The following is a 19,249-nucleotide window of genomic DNA, read 5'->3' on the forward strand; positions in this document are numbered from 1 at the left end:
TTAACGGACTAGTTTTAGGGCAGAGTTTTGTATCACTGGTATGATACGGTAAGTATATTGAAAAACCTTCAACAAATCACTCCCGGAGAGAACATGGCTTTGCTAACAGCTTGGATTTTGCCCTTGGGAACGTGTTAGGGAAAGAATAAGACCAGGATCTTTGGATACCTGGGTCTCCTGGTTGGCTTGTGTCTTCTGTGTGTCCTCAGAAAAGTCATCAGCCTTCTCCAGGATCCCAGGTATCTGTCTGGAATTCCTGCCCCACACCCTCTTTGTGGGTATAACAGAGTGACTTATAGAATGTCACAGCTGGAAAATGCCTGACAGTTACCTAACCCATGGTTATTAAGACTAGTGGACCATGAGCTGGATTCAGGCTAGGGATATGTTTTATTTAGACAGAAATACCTTTTTTTAAAAGGAATTTGAATGCTTTTCAAAAAAATGCTTTCTCTACTTCTTTGCTGACTTCACCTTTGTCTTATACCCAGCCTGGTTCAGATATTTCCATTATCCATCTGGCCCCTGTAGACATTTAAGTTTACAATCAACACCTAGCCCAACTTTATCATTTCAGCAGAACTAAGTCTGGCACCATCATCAGTGTTTTTATGACACTGTCCTCAGTTCTTTTAAGAATCCAGTGTATGACATCATCGTGCTCAATGAGTGACCAGTGTCTGGGGGCAGGTCCCCTGCTTACGCAGAAGAAAGTACTGGACTTATTAGTGAGATTTCATGCAGTTCCCTCCAATGGATGCAAGTGGATTTGGGAAGGGCCAGCAGAAGGGATTCTCTATAGAGTTCAGCATGTCTAACACAGTGGAACTGTCTCCAGATTTTGTACCCTGTAATGTGGCCATCACAATAGATCCTTCCTGAGTGGCACATGAGTGGCTTAGTTGGTTAAGTGTACAACTCTTGGTTTTAGGTCAAGTCATGAGATCAAGCCCCATGTCGGTCTCCAGGCTCAGCATAGTCTGCTTAAGAGTCTCTCCCTCCCTCTTCCTTTGTTCCTCCCTCTCCTTGCTCTCTCTCTCTCTCTCTCTCTCTCTCAAATAAGAAGGAAAAGTCGTTTTAAAAACTCGACCTTCCCTGAGCCTTGCATTGTCCTAGGAACTGTGAGGAAAACAGAGAGAGAAATCCAAGGTCATTTCTAATGAGAGAAGTGTCTACCTAGGGGAAGTTAGGTAGTTGTAATCTGAAGACAGTGATGAGGTCCGCCATGGGAGGTGCAAAGACCTCCAGATACATGATGACGGATGCAGACTGGCTTAGAGGAAAAGGGCTATTTATGGTCACAGCCATGACTCCCTGCTCTATCTGGGCCTGAGAACATTCACATCCATCCTGGTACTGCCAAAAGGTTAAATTGTTGAGGAATCTGTTAGTCAGGACTTCTTCAACTGTAAGTCACGGAATTCCACCTCAGAATGCCCTAAGCACATTACTAGTGAGTCTGGTGTTGAGTCAGACACTGGGATCCAGGGTCTCAAGCAAAGTCATGGAGACTTAATACCTCTCTCTCCCTCCCTTTCTCTCTCTCTCCACATCTCCACCCTTCCCCCTCTCTCCCTCCTTCCTTTCTGTTTACCTCCACTATCAAACAACTTTAATACTCATGGTGACAGGATGGCTGCCAGCAGCTCTAGGCTTACATTCTCCAAGCAAAAATGCCATGGAAGAGCTCTCCTTCCTGGTAGATCCAGCAAAAAAAAATCCAAGGCCCAATCTCAGATTTACCTTCAGTTATACATGGATCCCTGAACCAATGATGGCAGCCGGGCAGATGAAATACTCTGACTGACCAGCCTGATCATGTTGCTGCCCCTGGTGATGGGTGTAGGATGCAAATCCAAGTTAACTGAGAGTCGAAGATAGATAACTGTCCAAGGAACAATCATGGTGTGGTTCCCAGAAAAATGAGGAGTGGATGCTGGGTTGACAGAAACACGGGATGAAGCCTTGAAAACATGCTCAGCGGAGGAAGCCAAACCCCAAGAGGCCACATACTGTATGATTGACTCTATATGAAATGTCCAGAATAAGTAAATCCATAGATACAGAAAGCAGATTGGTGGTTACCCAGGGGCCAGAAGGCAGAGGGATGAAGGGAGTGAATGATTATTGGGGGTACTTAAATATTTTGAAACTATATAAAGGTGCCAATTGTACAGCATCACGAATGTACAAACGCCATTGAATTGTACACTTTAAAATAGTTGATTTTATGTTGTATGAGCTGGAGAAGTAGCAAGATCCCTGGGTCAGATCTCTAGACTCTTGGTTCCCAGAGAGTTAAGTAGCTTCTGACTAGCAGGAGCATCCTTCCATGTCCCTGCCCCACCCCAGGCCAGCACAGTGCCTGGCGCACAGTAGGTGTGAAAAATTTTTTTTAAGATTTTTATTTATTCATGAGAGAGAGAAAGAGAGAAAGGCAGAGACACAGGCAAAGGGAGAAGCAGGCTCCCCACGGGGAACTTGATGTGGGACTCGATCCCAGGATCCCGGGATCACTACCTGAGCCAAAGGCAAATGCTTAACCACTGAGCCACCCAGGGCCCCCAGGTATGAAATTAATACTAACTGCAGAGGAACTTAAGGATTCAGGCCAGAAGGTTTGGTCCTAGATATGCCCACCCTCCCAACACATCTGTTTTACCAGCTCTTTGATCTCTGGTTTCTGCATCTACAAAATAGGAAGTGCCAATTCTGCTCTGCCTGCCTTACAAATCCCAAATATGCATATATACATATGTGTGTATGTATGTATTTATATATACACACACACTCTCTATAGAGCAGGAGTTATTAATCTGGGGTTCGTGGATAGAATTCAAGGATTCCATAACTATAGCTGGGAAGAAAACTATCTTTGCTTTCACTAAAGTCTAATTAAAATCCAGCTAAGTGTACATAACATACCACAACAGTATGAGCAGTAACTGTTAGGAATCACAAATTTTTGTATCACATTTTGGTTAATGCATATACCTCTAAGTATCATTTATGGTCACCTCTTCTGCAAAATTACAGTAGTTATTAGACCTGCCACAAGATCATATTATCTTATGTGTTTAAAAAAAACGCACATAATTATCATAAATTTGATGTTTAAAAAAATATTTTGTGAATATAATGTGTGAGCCAAATGCATGAGAATAAAAACGCACAAATTCCTAGATCATAACTTCAGTGGTTTAAAAGATATTTTGTAATCCTACATACTTGGAGGTATGCCTTTAAGAGCATTATTCCGAGACAAGCATCCAGAGGCTGTATTCACCAAACTGCCAAGGCATTCATGGCATGAAAAGGTGATTTCCAAAAGTCCTGTAAAGGAGGAAATAGATATAGCATGTGATCATTGCCGTCTACTTGGGCTGAACACTCTAAGCTTTAGGGTCCTTAGCTACATAATGGACATAATGGCAGTGCCTGCCTCACAGGGATATAGTGACCTGCCTCACTTCTGAAGATCAAGTGACAACACACAGAGCCTGTCCAGGCTCAATACCTGGCACACAGTAAGCACCCGGTACATGCTTTTATTGCCGTGATTGTGCTATTTCATTTGGATTCTGTGCACCTTTGGGCTAACGGCAATCTTGTCTCTCCCAGGTTCATCCGAAAGCAGGGTCTGGACCGGCTCTTCCTGGAGTGTGATGCCCACATGTGGCGCCTGGGGGACCGGCGAATCCCAGAGGGCATCGCTGTGGATGGAGGCTCAGATTGGTTCCTGCTGAACCGGAAGTTTGTGGAGTATGTGACATTCTCCACAGATGATCTGGTGACCAAGATGAAGCAGTTTTACTCCTACACCCTACTTCCTGCTGAGGTGAGTGTCTAGGAAAAAGTCCCTGAGCAGGGTGAGAGCTGGCTCTAGCGTTCAGAGCAAAAGCAGAAGTTGAATTCTTGCTGAAGGTTTGGCACAGTGGTGCTGAGTCCAGTTATGTAGCCTTCTACCCATCCAGATGAAGATGGAGAACTACATTGGCCACCAGGGCCCTTGCTGTCACGGCAGGCCCGCAGTCTCCCTGCAGTCTGCATGGAGGGTGTATGGAATAGACAGACACATGACACTGCCACTTGCAGTCCACACGGCATCTTTGTGCAAAGTAGAAAAGACAGTCCTTCCTCAAAACACTTGGCTCCCATTGGTCATAAAAATCATCATGATATGCTGATTTTGTTAGAACAGGACACTTCACTGCCATTTTCCAGAAAACTTTTATTTAAAAAAACCAGAAACCTCTCATACCTACCATGTTGATGGTGCCCCACCAGGATTGTGCAGTGTGTAACCCTTGCAACTGTATATGCTGGCTTTTTCAGGACCTACCCACAGCCATGTTTGACAGATCTTCCACGGTCACCAATCCTGTAATAACTACTTTTTCAGCATGAAGAATACCTTTCCTAATTTTGAGTATTTTTCTATCATTCCCTGACAGATAGGCAGCAGTGTTGGCCTCATCATTCACAATGGAAATTCCAATGATCCCAAAGACAGAGAGCCAGGGCTTCTGCTGGACCTGTACCAGCCCCCACACTGACAGCCCCTGGGACTCATTTCCTGATGGCTTTTAGGAGCATTTAAAAAGCTCCAGGGAGGCTGTCTCACTTTTCAGGCCTCAGTATGGGGAAGGTGTCTTAGTTAAGACAGCTATAACAAAGCACAACAGATTAGGTGGGTTATAAACAATAAAAATGTACTTCCCACAGTTCTGAAGGCTGGGAGCCTGAGATCTGGGTGCGAGAATGGTCAGGTTCTAGTGAGGGTCCTCTTCCAGGCTGCAGATTGCATAGCGACCATTCTTGTGCTCGCATGCTAGAAGGAACAAGGTGGATCCCCTTTTGTCAGGGCACTAATCCCATTCATGAGGGTTCCACCCTCCTAATCTAATGACATCCCAAAGACCCCCACCTCCCAACACCATCACACTGAGGGGCTAGGATTTCAACCTACAAATTTTGGAGGAGACACAAACATGCAGTCCATCGCAGAAGCCCAGCTGCATAAGGTTCCAGACCGCTCTGAAACCATACCGGGCTCCATCTGGAAGTGGATGGGGACTCAGTTCTGAAATGTTGCCACTATGAGCCATGAGCCTTCTTCTCAGACCTGCACTGAGGGGTTCTGCATTCAGCTCCCTCACCTCCCAGTCACTTTCATCCTAATTTCTGATCTCACAGAACTCCAGAAGTGGTTCCACTTCTCTAGAGCCCGGGACACCTCTTGTGAGTGATCTACTACCATTTCTTCCTGGCGGTACCCCAGGCCCAGGCTGTGTTTCTAGGCCAGACCAGAAAACATACCCCATTTGATGGCTCTCGCATCCCTCACCAGCATCTGGGGCAGTGCCAAGCTGATAGGGCTGACTGCCCATGTCACTCCAGAAGGATGATGGGCTTCTCCTTACCGTGCCAGGTTTTACTATTCTGCACACACATTAGGTAATCAGCTTTTAATCCTATTTCAGCGAAAATCACCTTTTCTCTCAATGCTGATAACCTCCTCATCCATTATCTTATGAGGAATATCTGTATCATTATGAAAGGACACAGGGCAATTGGTAATTGGGAATTTTTCCCCACTGCTTGATGGAGAATATGTGCTTCTATGGGCTTGTAGACAATTCAAGCTTAAAACCCAGGTTCATGGGCATATGTCATTTAGCAGCCAGGAAGAGCAGCTGGGGGTGGTGGATGGGGGCTTGTTTTGCCCATCTACCCACTGAAATGAGACTTGTTTGGGGCCCCTGGTTGTTTTAATCAAGATGCCCATACTGATGCTGGTATGTCTTCCTCACCCCTGCCCCAGTACACACAGGCACTTTACACTTCACAGCCCTGCCTTGCCCTCCCTTTCCCCAGACTGCCACCAGGAAACCACTTTAGAATAAATCTAAAGAAGATGTGGTCTATATATACAACGGAATATTACTCAGTCATTAGAAATGACGAATACCCACCATTTGCCTCGACGTGGATGGAACTGGAGGGTATTATGCTGAGTGAAATAAGTCAGTCAGAGAAGGACAAACATTATATGGTCTCGTTCATTCGGGGAATATAAAAAACAGTGAAAGGGATTAAAGGGGAAAGGAGAGAAAATGAGTGAAAATATCAGTGAGGGTGACATAACGTGAGAGACTCCTAACTCTGAGAAACCAAAAAGGGATAGTGGAAGGGGAGGCGGGCAGGGGATGGGGTGACTGGATGACAGGCACTGAGGGGGGCACTTGATGGGATGAGCACTGGGTGTTATATGTCAGCAAATCGAACTCCAATTAAAAAATATACAAAAAAAGAATAAATCTAAAGGCTGAGCTATAAATTCATTGCAGAAAGACCATGTATCCCCTAACAGCTTCCCCTAGGGAGCAGATAGCAGGGGAGCATGTATCTGCCTGGTATCTGGGGTTGTTATAAAACAGTGTCCAAATAGAAGTCTATCTGTCTGTCTCTCTCTGGAAGTCTTTCAGAAGCGGTAACCATATCTCGCCTCTCTGGGCTCTGTCTCCACTCTCAGCATTGCTGCTTTCTCACATTCCTAGGAGAGGCAGGTCAAGAGTTTTAGGATTAGCAGAGACCGATGGAGCCTGGTTCAGCACCACGGACAGCGCACAGCCCCAGCCCGCCCCTCCCTGCGTTGTCCTCTGGCTCCCATGGCTGAGGCAGGAGGGGTGCCAGGCACACCAGTCAGCCCTGGGACGGGTACATCCGGGAACCTGGCTTCCTTTAGCCAGGGATGAAATTCCAGAGCATCAGTCTTTGTTCTCAAGCTACCTCAGACTGGAATCCCTTTGCTTTCGGATCTGGCCATTTTGCAAAGCACTTGCCCTTCTGGCCCAGGGTTTTCTGGAAAACTGTCACCACATTTCCTCTGGTTCCCATGTGTTGACATAACCTGAGGGATTTTTTTCCTCTCTGCCAGGCAGACAGAAGATGTCCTGAGTGATAGGAAACATCTTGAGATCAGATTGTAGACTGCTGGGGAAAGACAATTTAGAGAAACGCTCAGGGCGTTAGACTTCCAAGCAGAATTAAGCCACTCTGGACAAAACCTCCCGTGTGCCCTGAGCTGGACCGGGACGGGCGGCCGACCCCCCTTTGCAGAGGGAACCAAGGAGTCTCTGAGAGAGTTCCCACACAGTCACAGGGTTTGGGGGAGGGAGGCTGGAGGAGGTCTCAGGCCGGTCCCTCTCTCCCCTGCAGTCCTTCTTCCACACAGTCCTGGAGAACAGCCCCCACTGCGACACCATGGTAGACAACAACCTGCGCATCACCAACTGGAACCGGAAGCTGGGCTGCAAGTGCCAGTACAAGCACATCGTGGACTGGTGCGGCTGCTCGCCCAATGACTTCAAGCCGCAGGACTTCCACCGCTTCCAGGTGAGCCTGCCCGGCCTCAGATGCCGGCCGAGGAATCTTGTCCTGCAGTTGGCAGCCCTGGCTCCAGTAGTGACAGTGACAACATGAGCAGCGGCCACCATTCATTGGCCACTTTCCCCATATGCCAGAAGGATTCTGGCCATTTTCCCTGTATTAACTCATGAGCTGCACACACCCCGCGCCCCCCCCCCCCACATCAACCTTATAAGATAGATAAGCACATAGGGATAGTATTACTGTTATTCTGTTTTAGAGATAGAGAAACTGAGGCATAGAAAGGTCAAAAACAGGCCAGTGTATGTTTCTATGTCCATTTCTCTGTATTGCCTTTCTTTATTTTTTTTTTGAAGATTTTATTTATTTATATGAGACACACAGAGAGAGAGTCAGAGACACAGGCAGAGGGAGAAGCAGGCTCCCTGTGGGCAGCCCAATGTGGGACTCAATCCCAGGACCTCAGGATCACACCCTGAGCTGAAGGGAGACGCTCAACCACTGAGCCACTCAGGCATCCCTGTACTGCCTTTCAAGAAATCCCCTGAAGTGTGTGTTAAAAATATATTTCTGGGTGCAAAGTTGAGCATAGCTAGAGCAGAGTTTCTCCACCTCAGCACTCTTAACATTGTGGCTAGGTCATTCCCTGCTGTGGGTGGAGGGGGGTAGGCGCTGTCCTGCCCATCGTTGGCGGTTCAGCAGCACCCCTGGGTTCCGGCCTCTCGCTCTGGTGTCACACTCCCATCCTGACAGCCAGAAATGTCTTCAGACATCGCCAGATGTCCTCGGGGGGCAAACTTTCCCTCTCTGGCGAGGTCCAGGACTTTTATTTTAGCATGCCACACTGGAAAATTCTGAGGAGCTGCCAGGTCTGGAAGACCATGCTCGGTGAACCTGAAGGAGGAAGGAAGGAAGGACATCTGGATCTCCCCTCCACCCCAGAGAGAGGAGTGGGAGAAGCATCCCTGCACCGCCTAGCAGGTCATGGTTCTGGGGAGAACAGAGGCAAGGAGCGAGCAGTGCTCCCTCTGCTTCCATGAGCCCCAAGGATGCCTGGGTTCCCAGACCTGTTGAGGTGTGAGCACCCCTCCTGCTCCTTCTCGGCCAGCGGCCTGAAAATCTTCCTCTCTCCCCCTCACTGTACCCTGGACCCTACTGCCGAGAGCACAGGCGGTGCCACAAGGTGGTTAAATACGTCACTCTGAGGTCACTAGAGCCACCACGTGGAGATGGTTTGCTTCCTCCCCAGCCACTAACCCAGAGGGTGGGTGGGAGCAGCAGTGCAGGTCAATAACCTAGGCTAAGGTGCCCCCCTCGGACTCACCCTGGCACATAACAAAACTGTCCAGGGGAGGGCATGGGCCACCCAAATGGAGCCTCCAGTCTCTTAGCCTGGCTCCTTAGTGTGCGGTCCACAGACCATGAGCATCACCAGGGAGCTTATTAGAAGTACAGACTCTCAGCTGTTCCAGACATGCTGGGTCAGAATCTGCATAGAAATAAGATTCCCCAGGTGACGGGGAGCCTATTTATGCTTAAGAAGCACAAGGGTAGGGAGATCTGTTCCATCCCAGGCTCTCTGCAGGGCCCTCTGTGAGTGTCAGCTTCCCTGAGGCAGGCATCATCTCCATTGTGCAGATGGGGAAACTGAGGCACAGAGCAGCTAACCTTCTTGTCCTTGGACACACAGTGGGGTGGTAGGGCCTGGGGGTCCCTCCCAGGTGCTTCCAGTTGCAGACCTGGGCTTTTTCTGCCAGGCCCCACTGCCACCCTGGTTTTGTGCCTACACAGGTGCAGAGCACACAGTGGATTTCATCTCGTTATTCAGGTTCCCTCAAGGTGCCCCCTAACGTCTTTCACCCCTGTAGGTGGTTGCTGCAATAAGTATTTTTTCAGGCCTGTGTTTGGTGGCAGATTAAGAGCTACCCAGGGACCTCCTCAAAGCCATATTAATTTAGGTATGAACTTGGGTGACATTTAACTCCTTTGTCCATGCAGAAAGGATCTGCTGAGCAGAAAGAGGGCTTCGGGGGAATATATGACCTATTCAAAAGGAAAAACGGGAAAGATTCCCACTTTTGCAGAGGACCAACTGTTGCCCTCGATGCAAAGGACCTTCATCATTTACAGCAAGTAGCCGTGGCGGTTCTTGGGAGCGCTGCCCCTCGCGGGCTCCTCCTTTGGGTGGCAGCCTTTGCATTGCAGCCCCAAGTCTCCCAGGGACACCGTGGTCTCTGGTAGAGACAGGCTAACATAGAGACCTCGCACGTGCTCACAGCTATTCCTTTCACAGTAAACAAAGATCAAGAACATCCCCCAACATCTAGACTCAAGAAACTGCTGTCTGTCGGGAACTCAGAGTTCTTGTTCGAAGAAGAGTGGTAAATATAGAAACATGCCCTTTTGGAAGATCCAGCTGCGAATAAAGAATCACAAGCAGAGAAAGGAGACTGCCTGGCCCCTGAGTCTAGTTCTAGAAGCCCCTTGTTGCAGGCTTCAGGGGGTAGTGACAATAGTCACCTAACAATAGCAGATGACACTATGTGCCAGGCTCTCTGATAAGTACCTATATTATTATACCCATTTTAAGGATGAGGAAGCTGAGGCCTTGGGTGATTTGCCCAAAGACCTACATAGCTAGAAAGTAGCAGAGTCAGGATTTGAACCCAAGTAGTCTGACTCTTTAGCGGTGCCATAAGGGAACCAAACTGACCTTTGACCACAGAGAGGGCCAGAATATTATTAAATGTTATCCATAAACCACCACAGGGTTCATGAAGCAGGGAAGCTAGAGGGTATTCAGAATGATACCAAGGATGTTTGTTTTCGGGGGCTTCCAGTTTACTCAGCAGCTCAGTCCTAAAATGATGCAGTAGAAAGAGACTGGGCTTGAGAGTCATCTGAGCTGGGTTTGAATCCTGCAGATGTGTGAGTGCATATACATCACTTCCCCTTCCTGAGCTCGGTTCCCTTATATGTAAAACAAGAGTCATAATGCCTGCTTTGCAGAGCTGATGGAAGAATTTGAGGTGGTGACATGAACGCAGTGCTAAGCTGAGAATACGTGCTCAGTGGTTTTTACTGTCATTAGCGCTGCTGTTAATCCACTGCAGTGGAAACAGTGCCAGACCCAGCTTAAGGTCAGTAATCACGCTAGACGGGAGGGGCTGTGCTTCCAGTTGTTTCTGTAGCCCTGGACCAGGGGTCCACAAACTACTGCCCCTGGGCCAAATCCAGCCCCCTGCCCGCTTTTGTAAATAAAGATTTTTGGAAAACAGCCACACCCGTTCTTTTACCACGGCTGCATCTACTACGTGGCTGCTTTCACATCACCACAGCCTAGCCGAGTAGTTGCAGAGCTGGAAATTACTATTATGCAGCCCTTTGCGGGTCCCCACCCAGGCATGAGTATAAGACTTGGTATGTAACAGGGCGCTCAGAATATTATTTCTTCATCCTGACTCTGCCATTTCCTTGCTGTGTGACCTTAGATAAGTCCCTTTCCCTCTCTGGGCCTCCATTTCCTTGAAAACTTGGTTTACGAAAGTGGTCTTCAGCTGCATCATGATCACCTGGGAAACTTTTTTTGGACGCAGATTCCTAAAACTCACATCTCAGAGATGTTGACTCTGTAGTTCTGGGGGAGGACTCCAGAATCTGAATCTTTCCCCCGCCACCCAGAGAGGAGTGGGGGAGGGGCAGAGGGAGGAGGAGAGAGACCCTCTTTTCTTTTTTTAAAGATTTTTATTATTTATTTATTCATGAGAGAAGGGAGAGAGAGAGAGAGAGGCAGAGACACAGGCAGAGGGAGAAGCAGGCTCCACGTAGGGAGCCCGATGCGGGACTCGATCCCGGGACTCCAGGATCACGCCCTGGGCTGAAGGCAGCGTTAAACCGCTGAGCCACCCAAGCATCCCAGAGAGAGACCCTCTTAAAGCAGGCTCTGCACTCAATGCAGAGCCCAACACAGGGCTCGATCTCACCACCCTGAGATCACGACCTGAGCCAAAGTCAAGAGTCAGACGCTTAACCGACTGAGCCTCCCAGTCGCCCCCAGAATCTGATTTTTTTTTTTTCCAGAATCTTTCAACTTTTAAAGCTATTCAGTTGGTGGTGGTGTGCAGCCCCGGTTCAGGTGTTATATCCTCTACAAACCTTAGTGAAGGCATCCCCTCAAATCCCACTAAGAATGCAGTTCCTGAACCCCACTGGCAGAGATTCTCACAGTACATCTGGGTTCCTTGTGCGTCTGCCAATTGCGGCAGTGCCCAGGAGGCAACAGGGGTGGGTGTGAGTGGGGGGGCACTGAGGTGACCAGGGGGATCCATGCCCCTCTAAAGAGACAGCTGCCCTTCAACTCTGGCCAGTCATTGCCTTGTGGAAACACGGGCCTGGGGTTCCAAGTCTATTTCTGTTTAAAGGGAAGCCAAAAGTTGTTGCTGTGAACTCTTGTACTTTTTAAGCGTTGCCAGCTAATTCAATTTTAAAGCACCCTGCTGGACAACTGGAATATATCTGTAAGCTGTATTTGCCCTGGACCTCCAGCTAAATGATTTCTGCCATCCATCTCGGCCACAAACATCTGGGAGGTAATTTATTTACCAGACATTTAAATGATGCGTACTATGTGCCCACCATTGCTGTAAATGCTCTACAAATATTAACCCATTCAGTCCTGACACACTTCTTACTACCTCCAGCTTACAGACAAAGGAAACTGAGGGCAGAGAGCTTAGGAAGTGTCGGAGCTGGGATTGGGATCCGGACAGGCTGGCTGCAGAGCCCTGCTCCCCAGACCCCTCCTCCCGCCCCGCTTGTTGACATTCCTCTTCTTATCCTCCTGAGCACAGCAGACAGCCAGGCCCACCTTCTTTGCCCGAAAATTTGAAGCCGTGGTGAATCAGGAAATCATCGGGCAGCTGGACTACTACCTGTATGGGAATTACCCTGCGGGCACCCCGGGCCTCCGCTCCTACTGGGAGAACGTGTACGATGAGCCAGATGGCATCCACAGCCTGAGCGACGTGGCGCTCACCTTGTATCACTCTTTCGCCCGCCTGGGCCTCCGCAGGGCCGAGTCCTCGCTGCACGTGGAGACGGGGAACAGCTGCAGGTGAGCCTGCGGAGTGGGAAGTGGGGGACAGTGGGAGGGGGTGGGGGGGCCCTCTTCAGGATCCGCACGCTTTTCCCTGTCTCTGCTTCCCTGTCTCTGCTGACCTCAAAGGCATCCGAACTGGGACTGAGCCTTTGGCTCAGGTCGTGATCCCCTGGGGTCCTGGGATCCAGTCCCACATTGGACTCCCTGCATGGAGCCTGCTTCTCCCTCTGCCTATGTCTCTGCCTCTCTCTCTCTGTGTGTGTGTGTGTCTCTCTCATGAATAAATAAATAAAATCTTTAAAAAAAAAAAAAAAGTCGGGGATCCCTGGGTGGCGCAGCGGTTTGGCGCCTGCCTTTGGCCCAGGGCACGATCCTGGAGACCCGGGATCGAACCCACGTCGGGCTCCCGGTGCATGGAGCCTGCTTTTCCCTCTGCCTGTGTCTCTGCCTCTCTCTCTCACTGTGTGCCTATCATAAATAAATAATAAAAAAATTAAAAAAAAAAAAAAAAAAAAGTCATCCAAACCCATCCCAGTGGCCAGATCTCATCTGCTCTAAGACACGATCACACTACTACTTTTTCAGAACACCATGTCTACTGTTTACCTGATTATTTCCTGGCAGTGCTCTTGTTCTTGATGCTAAGTTCTGTGTCTCTTATAAGGAAGCTTTATGCCCCCATGTTAAGTAGTTGTGTTTGCCTTTGCCTTAGGTGTGAAAATACAGAACTTTTGTTTGTTTAATTTTTCTTACAGAAAATGTCAAGTATATACGAAATAGAAGAGTGTAGCCCCATGCCCCCATTACCCACCTCGAGCGATTTCTCGCTCGGGGGCCAAGGCGTTTTCCTCTTTGCTTTTGCCTGCTGACCCCTCCTCCCAGATCAATTTGAATGAAGCACGGCCCATACTTATAGCATCTGAGCCATAAGTATTTTAATATGTTATCTCTGAAAAATAAAGAGTCCTTCTTAAAACACAACCCTACTGTTGTTGGCACACTTAAAAATATAACCAAAAATGTTAAAATGTGGACCTATGATTTAAGACGTTCGGGTATCCCTTAGAATCATCTCACCTACCACTAGCAGGTACCAGATGACACTTCAGGAGAGAGTGTTCTAGAATATGTGAAAAGAAGAGGGGGAAGGAAGTAGGAGAATGATTCACCATCATCCCCTCCTCCTGCCTTCCCTAAGCCAACCAGCCCTGTCATTTTGTGTGCCTTTTCTTCCCTACCAGCAATGTGCATTGCAGATATTTACATAATTGCAATAAGATTTTGAAGTCCTGTTTCTTTTTCATTTGACGTTATGATATTAGCCCCCTCTTCCCCATGCTGCTCTGCAGCTTCCCTAATGATAATGATCCTCGTTAATGCCCGCAAGGATTCCATTGAGTAGAAATTCCAGAGTTTGCCTAATCCAGTCCTTTCCTGTTGCATTGTCAGTAATGGACCATTGTAAATAATGTTCTGATGACTATCTTTATCTTTGTGCAGAAAGCCTCTTTTTTTTTCCCCGTTCCCTTTTCTGATTATTTCCTGAGGATGGATTCCCAGAAGTGCCTCTAATCACTCTCTTTCTCTTTCTTGTTCTCCTCCTCATCCTACCTCCCCCTTTGAACTACAAAGAGAAAACCTTTTTTTTTTTTTTTTTAAACCACTATCTGTCTACACTGAGGCCTCCCCTAGTGTCCCTCCTTGCCCTACTCTTCCCTCTCCTGGGGAGTGTAAGAAGAAGAAGAGAAACCATTTTGTTACCTAAAAGCCTGAAAACATGGCACAGTGTGTGCCCGGTGCATAGCTGGCTGGGCATCTGCAAGGCTGCATCAAGTTGGCTTCCATTCATTCTCTCCTCCTCCTAGCCTCAGACTTCTCTCTTCTCTCCAGGCAAGTTCTAGTCTGGTTTGAAGGGAGACTGGGGTGGGTTGGGAACCCAGGACTGGATTTACTCTCTGTTGACCTTGGACAAGCCATTAACCTCTCTGTGCCTCAGTTTCCTCATCTGTAAGATGGGTGCAGTAATAATAAGCCTCGTAGCCTAAAGTGGTGTGAGTTTTAATGGAGACCATCTTCAAACACTGCCTTATGAGTTCTCTATTACTGTTATTATCATCCCTGTTTTAACAGCGTTTTACATGCTAAGTGCTCAGCAAGTGTGCATGTCAGTGTGGATGTCTCCGTTGTTATGACCATGAAGCTGCCACAAGCAGTCAACAGTGAGCCTGGTGTGGGAGCTGCACGCTCATGCTCCCTAACGTAATGGGTGGTATGGACTGCTCCTTGACTGTCTGTGTTTCCCTTTGCTCGGTGCCCTTCCCTGTGCAGCCCACCCTTTCCGTAGTCTTTGAGGGTCAGCTCCAGTGCCACATCCTCTGCAAAGCAATTCAGGGGCTTCCCTGAGAGTCTGTCCACCCCAAGCTGAAAGTAGCTCAGACTTCCCTCCATCACTCCCCTGGCTGGTAGCTGTGGTACCAGGGGTCAAGGTCATCTGCAAGTCTTTCTCCTCCTGCTAGTCTGGGACAGAATCCTTGTCCATGGAGCCACTGCATGCATCCCTGTGGTAACGCAGTGCCTGATGCCTGGGAGGTGAATGTTTTCCAAGAATAGTTTTAGCCCCAGACTTCATGGAATTTATGAGGTAAATGACAACATACGAAATTCCAAAAGACATCCTCAATTTATTTAGGGTTGTTGAAATTTTCTCCTGGTATTTGTTTTGGGATTAAACAAGCCATCAAGTTGCCTGGGGCCTGGAATCCTTTGGCTTATACCTCATTTTTTATTATAATAGAACCATTGTGCCTTGCTGTGGGCAAAGCGGATATATTTATGGATATGCGCCTACAAAGAAATCAGGACAAAGGACCCTTATCCCAAAAGGCAAAAGAGAGTGAATTCCTGCCCGTGGGGTGTCTGGGGAAATAGCAAGTGAAAACTTTATTTCAGGAGTCTCATTTCCTCTGGGCATTTCATGCAAATTGTCTTTCCAGTCTATAGTATAACCTTTCATAAAAATAATGTTTATTGATTTTTTTTCCTCGTTATAAAGTAACACATGTTCAGTGCAGAAATTTTCAAAATGGCAGACTGAGAGAACAACAACAAAAAAAATCAAGTTGGTTTTTGAGCCACCATCCAGAGATAAAAGCTATCAGTATTTTAATACAGGCACTCAAATTCAAATGCTCTGCCGGGCCAGGCAGGTAGCAGGTGTGACTGCTGTGGGCTCACCTGACCATGCCAGTCTGGAGCCCCTGTGGGCCCTGGTACTATGCCCCAGTACATTCTTGCCCTAAGGGAATCGTAGAATTGAAGCTCCTAATTTTTCAAGAGAAACTAGAAATCCAGATTTTTGTGTAAATCTTATTTTTTCTGTACCTACCTTACTTAAGTAAGAAAAACACCTTTGGGCCAAGTGGGTGCATCTGTGATGGCCTTTAGGTTATATTGTATTATATCTAATTAAAACTACCTCTCATCTTAATTTTAATTGCTTAAGTCTATAGTCAAGAGGAGGTATCAGAGGACTTTGCATTCAGTCCTGGGTTACATGTACCCTAGATGCACTTTAGAAGCAAAAGGTCCAAGAGAACATCCTTCTAGAATTTTCACCCAATCATCATGTATTGATTGAGCATCTGCCATGTGTCAGGCTCTGTTAGGCACTCTGCTGGGACCCAGACAGACCAGGCTCCTGAGTTCAAGGCTTTCCCATTCTTGTGAAAAGATGTAGTACCTAAACACTTGTAAGGAGAAACAAAAGATCAATAAGAGTAAAGGCTCTGCTGAGGATGAAGGCAAAATCACATGGTAGCAATGAGTTGGTGACTTGAGATTCACTGGTCAAGGAAGCACTCTCTGAGGTGGTAACATTTATGCAGAATGATAATACAGAGCCAGACATGCAATGTAAAAGGAGAAGAGCATCCCCAGCAAAAGCAATATCCTGTGCAAAAGCCCTAAGGTAGAAATGAGTTTTTAGCCTATTCCAGAATCCAAAGTAAAACCCGTGTGGCTAAAAGGTAGGGGGTTGGGACAAAAGGAAACAAAATGAGGCTAAAGAGGTAGGGCTTTGTAGACCAGGTGGGGCATTTCAATTTTATCACAGGCATTAAGCAAACCGCTTGTGGTGTTGAAGCAGTGGGCAATGGATATGGCTACTTAGGACTAGGTTACAGTGAACAAAGTAGGAGGGGACAAGTAAAGAGGCTCCTGGAAGGGTCCAGGGTAAGGCACGATGATGGCTTAGACTAGGACGCTGGCAATGCATAAGGAGAAGAGAGGCTGGGTTCAGGTGGGGACAACAAAATTTCTTGACAGAAGGTGAAGGAAAGCAAGCCACCAAAGACCAACTCCTGGATTTCTAGAATGCTTGACCTTGGCTCACTTACTTGACCCCTTAGCAGCCCCCAATACAGCAGACCACTCCCTTCTGGAACCATTTTATTGTTGTGACTCCCGTGACAAGCTTTCCTGCTGTTCGCCACCTTCATTGACCCCAGCCACCTTACAGAACCAACATTCATGGAGCATATGTTGCAACGATGCTGTGTAACCAGCCCCAAATCACTGTTTTGCAATGATAAGTGTTGACATGGTGCTCAAGTTGGTGGGTCAGCAGGGCAGCTTTCCTAGCCTCAGCTGGCATCTCTCCTGCGTCTGCAGCCAGCTGCAGGTCAGGAGGGGGCCTCTGTTGTTCTCAGCAGAGAATCGTCGCCAGATCTAGGAGGGCTTCTGCTGGGACAACTGGGGGTGCTCTGCTCCGAGCACCTCGTCCTCCAGCAGGCTAGCTCAGGCATGCTCACATGGTGGTCATAAAAGAGCAAGAAAGGCAAGTAGAAATGTGCTCGACTTCTAGAGGCCCTGGCTCAGGACCAGCATGGCACCCCTTCCACCACATTCTGCCGCCAAAGCAGGTTCAAGAAGGAGAACGAGACTACCTCGGTGGCGCATGGAGACATGTAAAGTCACATGGAAGAGAGCCTGGGGACGGGAGAGGTAAAGAACCAGGGCCAGTAATGCAGGCCGCCACAGGGCCCTTCCACACCTCTACCAACGCGGTCCACAGTCGCACCCGCCACAAGCAGGCACTTAGGCTTAAATCAACTAAAATTATAACTTCAGTTGCTCGGTCACACCAGCCTCATTTCAAGTGCTCAGGAGTCCCAAGGAGTCCCAAGTGGCTGCTCGCTACTGGATCGGACAGCTCGGAGGAAAAGCCTTTCCGTCATGGTAGAAGGTTCTGCAGCACAGTCCGGGGCCACGTGGGTTGCCGGCTTCCAGCATCCAGATCCGAAGTGGGTTTGCGTGAGCCAAGAGTGCCCAGCGAGCAATCCCAAGACAGCCTGGGCTTTTTGTTCTCAGAGCCCGGGGGCATCCGGATGATAACAAGGCAGCGATTTCGGGAGCTGGGTAAACGTGGGAGGAGGGTGACTTCCCTCACCATTGTAATTGGCCATGAAGACTCCCACTCCTGAATGGAACCAGGGGAAGGCAGGCCAAGGGGGACAGGGATTAGTGGGATGCTATTTCCAAGGGGCCACACATGCCCACTAAGTGCTGTGTGGCTTTCACACTGCAGAAGCCCGCAGCTTTTATTTCATGTGTATGAAGGACAAAGAACTGGGCTGTCTGCAGTCCTCCCGTCTCGGCTCCCTGCCTCCTCGGGGGATCTCTGCTTAGCTTCCCTGCCCCTTTCAGCCAGCGAGACGTTGTATCTTCACAAGTTACCTATTTGTGTGTGTGTGTGTGTGTCTCAGATGGGCAATAATTTTAAGGGTAATACCCAGTGCTGTTGATGAGAAGGACAGTGGGAGCGTAAATCAGTACAACCTTTCTGATAAATAATTGTTAAACATCCAATGATGAACTTGCTCCATGAAATACAGCATTGCAGAGTGGTGTGTGTGTGTGTGTTTGCGCACACACAAAAATCATGTTTTCAGAGACTTTTCAAAGATATCTGATCATCTTGAGAAATAACATGAAGCAAAAGTAGAATGTAACCAGTATATATATATTACAATCCCAAACATGTGATATTTATGCAAATATATGCAGAGAAAATAAGGCTGGAAGGAGATACATCACTGTGGCCTCATTTACACACCGTTGTCCCTTCCTAATACCTCGAACGAGAGGATCAATAAATATCTGTGAACTGACATCCTCTATGGGAGGAAGCATCAAAAGTAATAATTTTTATTTTCTTTATTGTGTTTTTGTACAGTCAGCATGTTTTACATTTATAATCAGCCAAGAAATCGTTCATAGTTACTGGGATCTGAGATTCACAGGAAACAGCTTTCAGGATGCTACAAAGGACCGTGGTCAGCACTGAATAAAACGGGGCCTATTTTAGGGACGGTGACACCACGGTTCATGGCACACTCTGTCACGAGATCACACACCTCTGGCCCTACCCCTTGAGCTCACGTGAGACCGTGTCTATGTTCCAGGTACTACCCGATGGGCCACCCAGCATCTGTCCACCTCTACTTCCTTGCTGACCGCTTCCAGGGCTTTCTGATCAAGCATCACGCTACGAATCTGGCTGTGAGCAAACTTGAGACCCTGGAGACATGGGTGATGCCAAAGAAGGTCTTCAAGATCGCAAGCCCACCCAGTGACTTCGGGAGGCTCCAGTTTTCTGAGGTAAGAGTCCAGACACTAGCACACTTCACGGTCTTTTCCAGCTGCTCTGCTGGGTTCTGTTTGCCAGTCTGACACTTGGGGATGGAAATGGAGGGGAAGAGG

At 48.0% G+C, this 19,249-nt stretch overlaps 1 protein-coding gene across 1 annotated transcript in view; it reads left to right on the forward strand.

The window, feature by feature from the left end:
• XYLT1 (xylosyltransferase 1) overlaps window positions 1-19,249 on the forward strand; it is a 306,125-nt gene that overhangs the window by 269,430 nt on the left and 17,446 nt on the right. Inside the window, exons 7-10 of the mRNA XM_072835915.1 lie at window positions 3,622-3,838; window positions 7,222-7,398; window positions 12,243-12,505; window positions 18,952-19,147. Of these exons, the coding sequence (XP_072692016.1) occupies window positions 3,622-3,838; window positions 7,222-7,398; window positions 12,243-12,505; window positions 18,952-19,147 (853 nt within the window). The remainder of the gene's footprint in view (window positions 1-3,621; window positions 3,839-7,221; window positions 7,399-12,242; window positions 12,506-18,951; window positions 19,148-19,249) is intronic.

Source organism: Canis lupus, chromosome 8 (assembly GCF_048164855.1).
Source record: "Canis lupus baileyi chromosome 8, mCanLup2.hap1, whole genome shotgun sequence".
NCBI classification, from domain to species: Eukaryota; Metazoa; Chordata; class Mammalia; order Carnivora; family Canidae; genus Canis; species Canis lupus.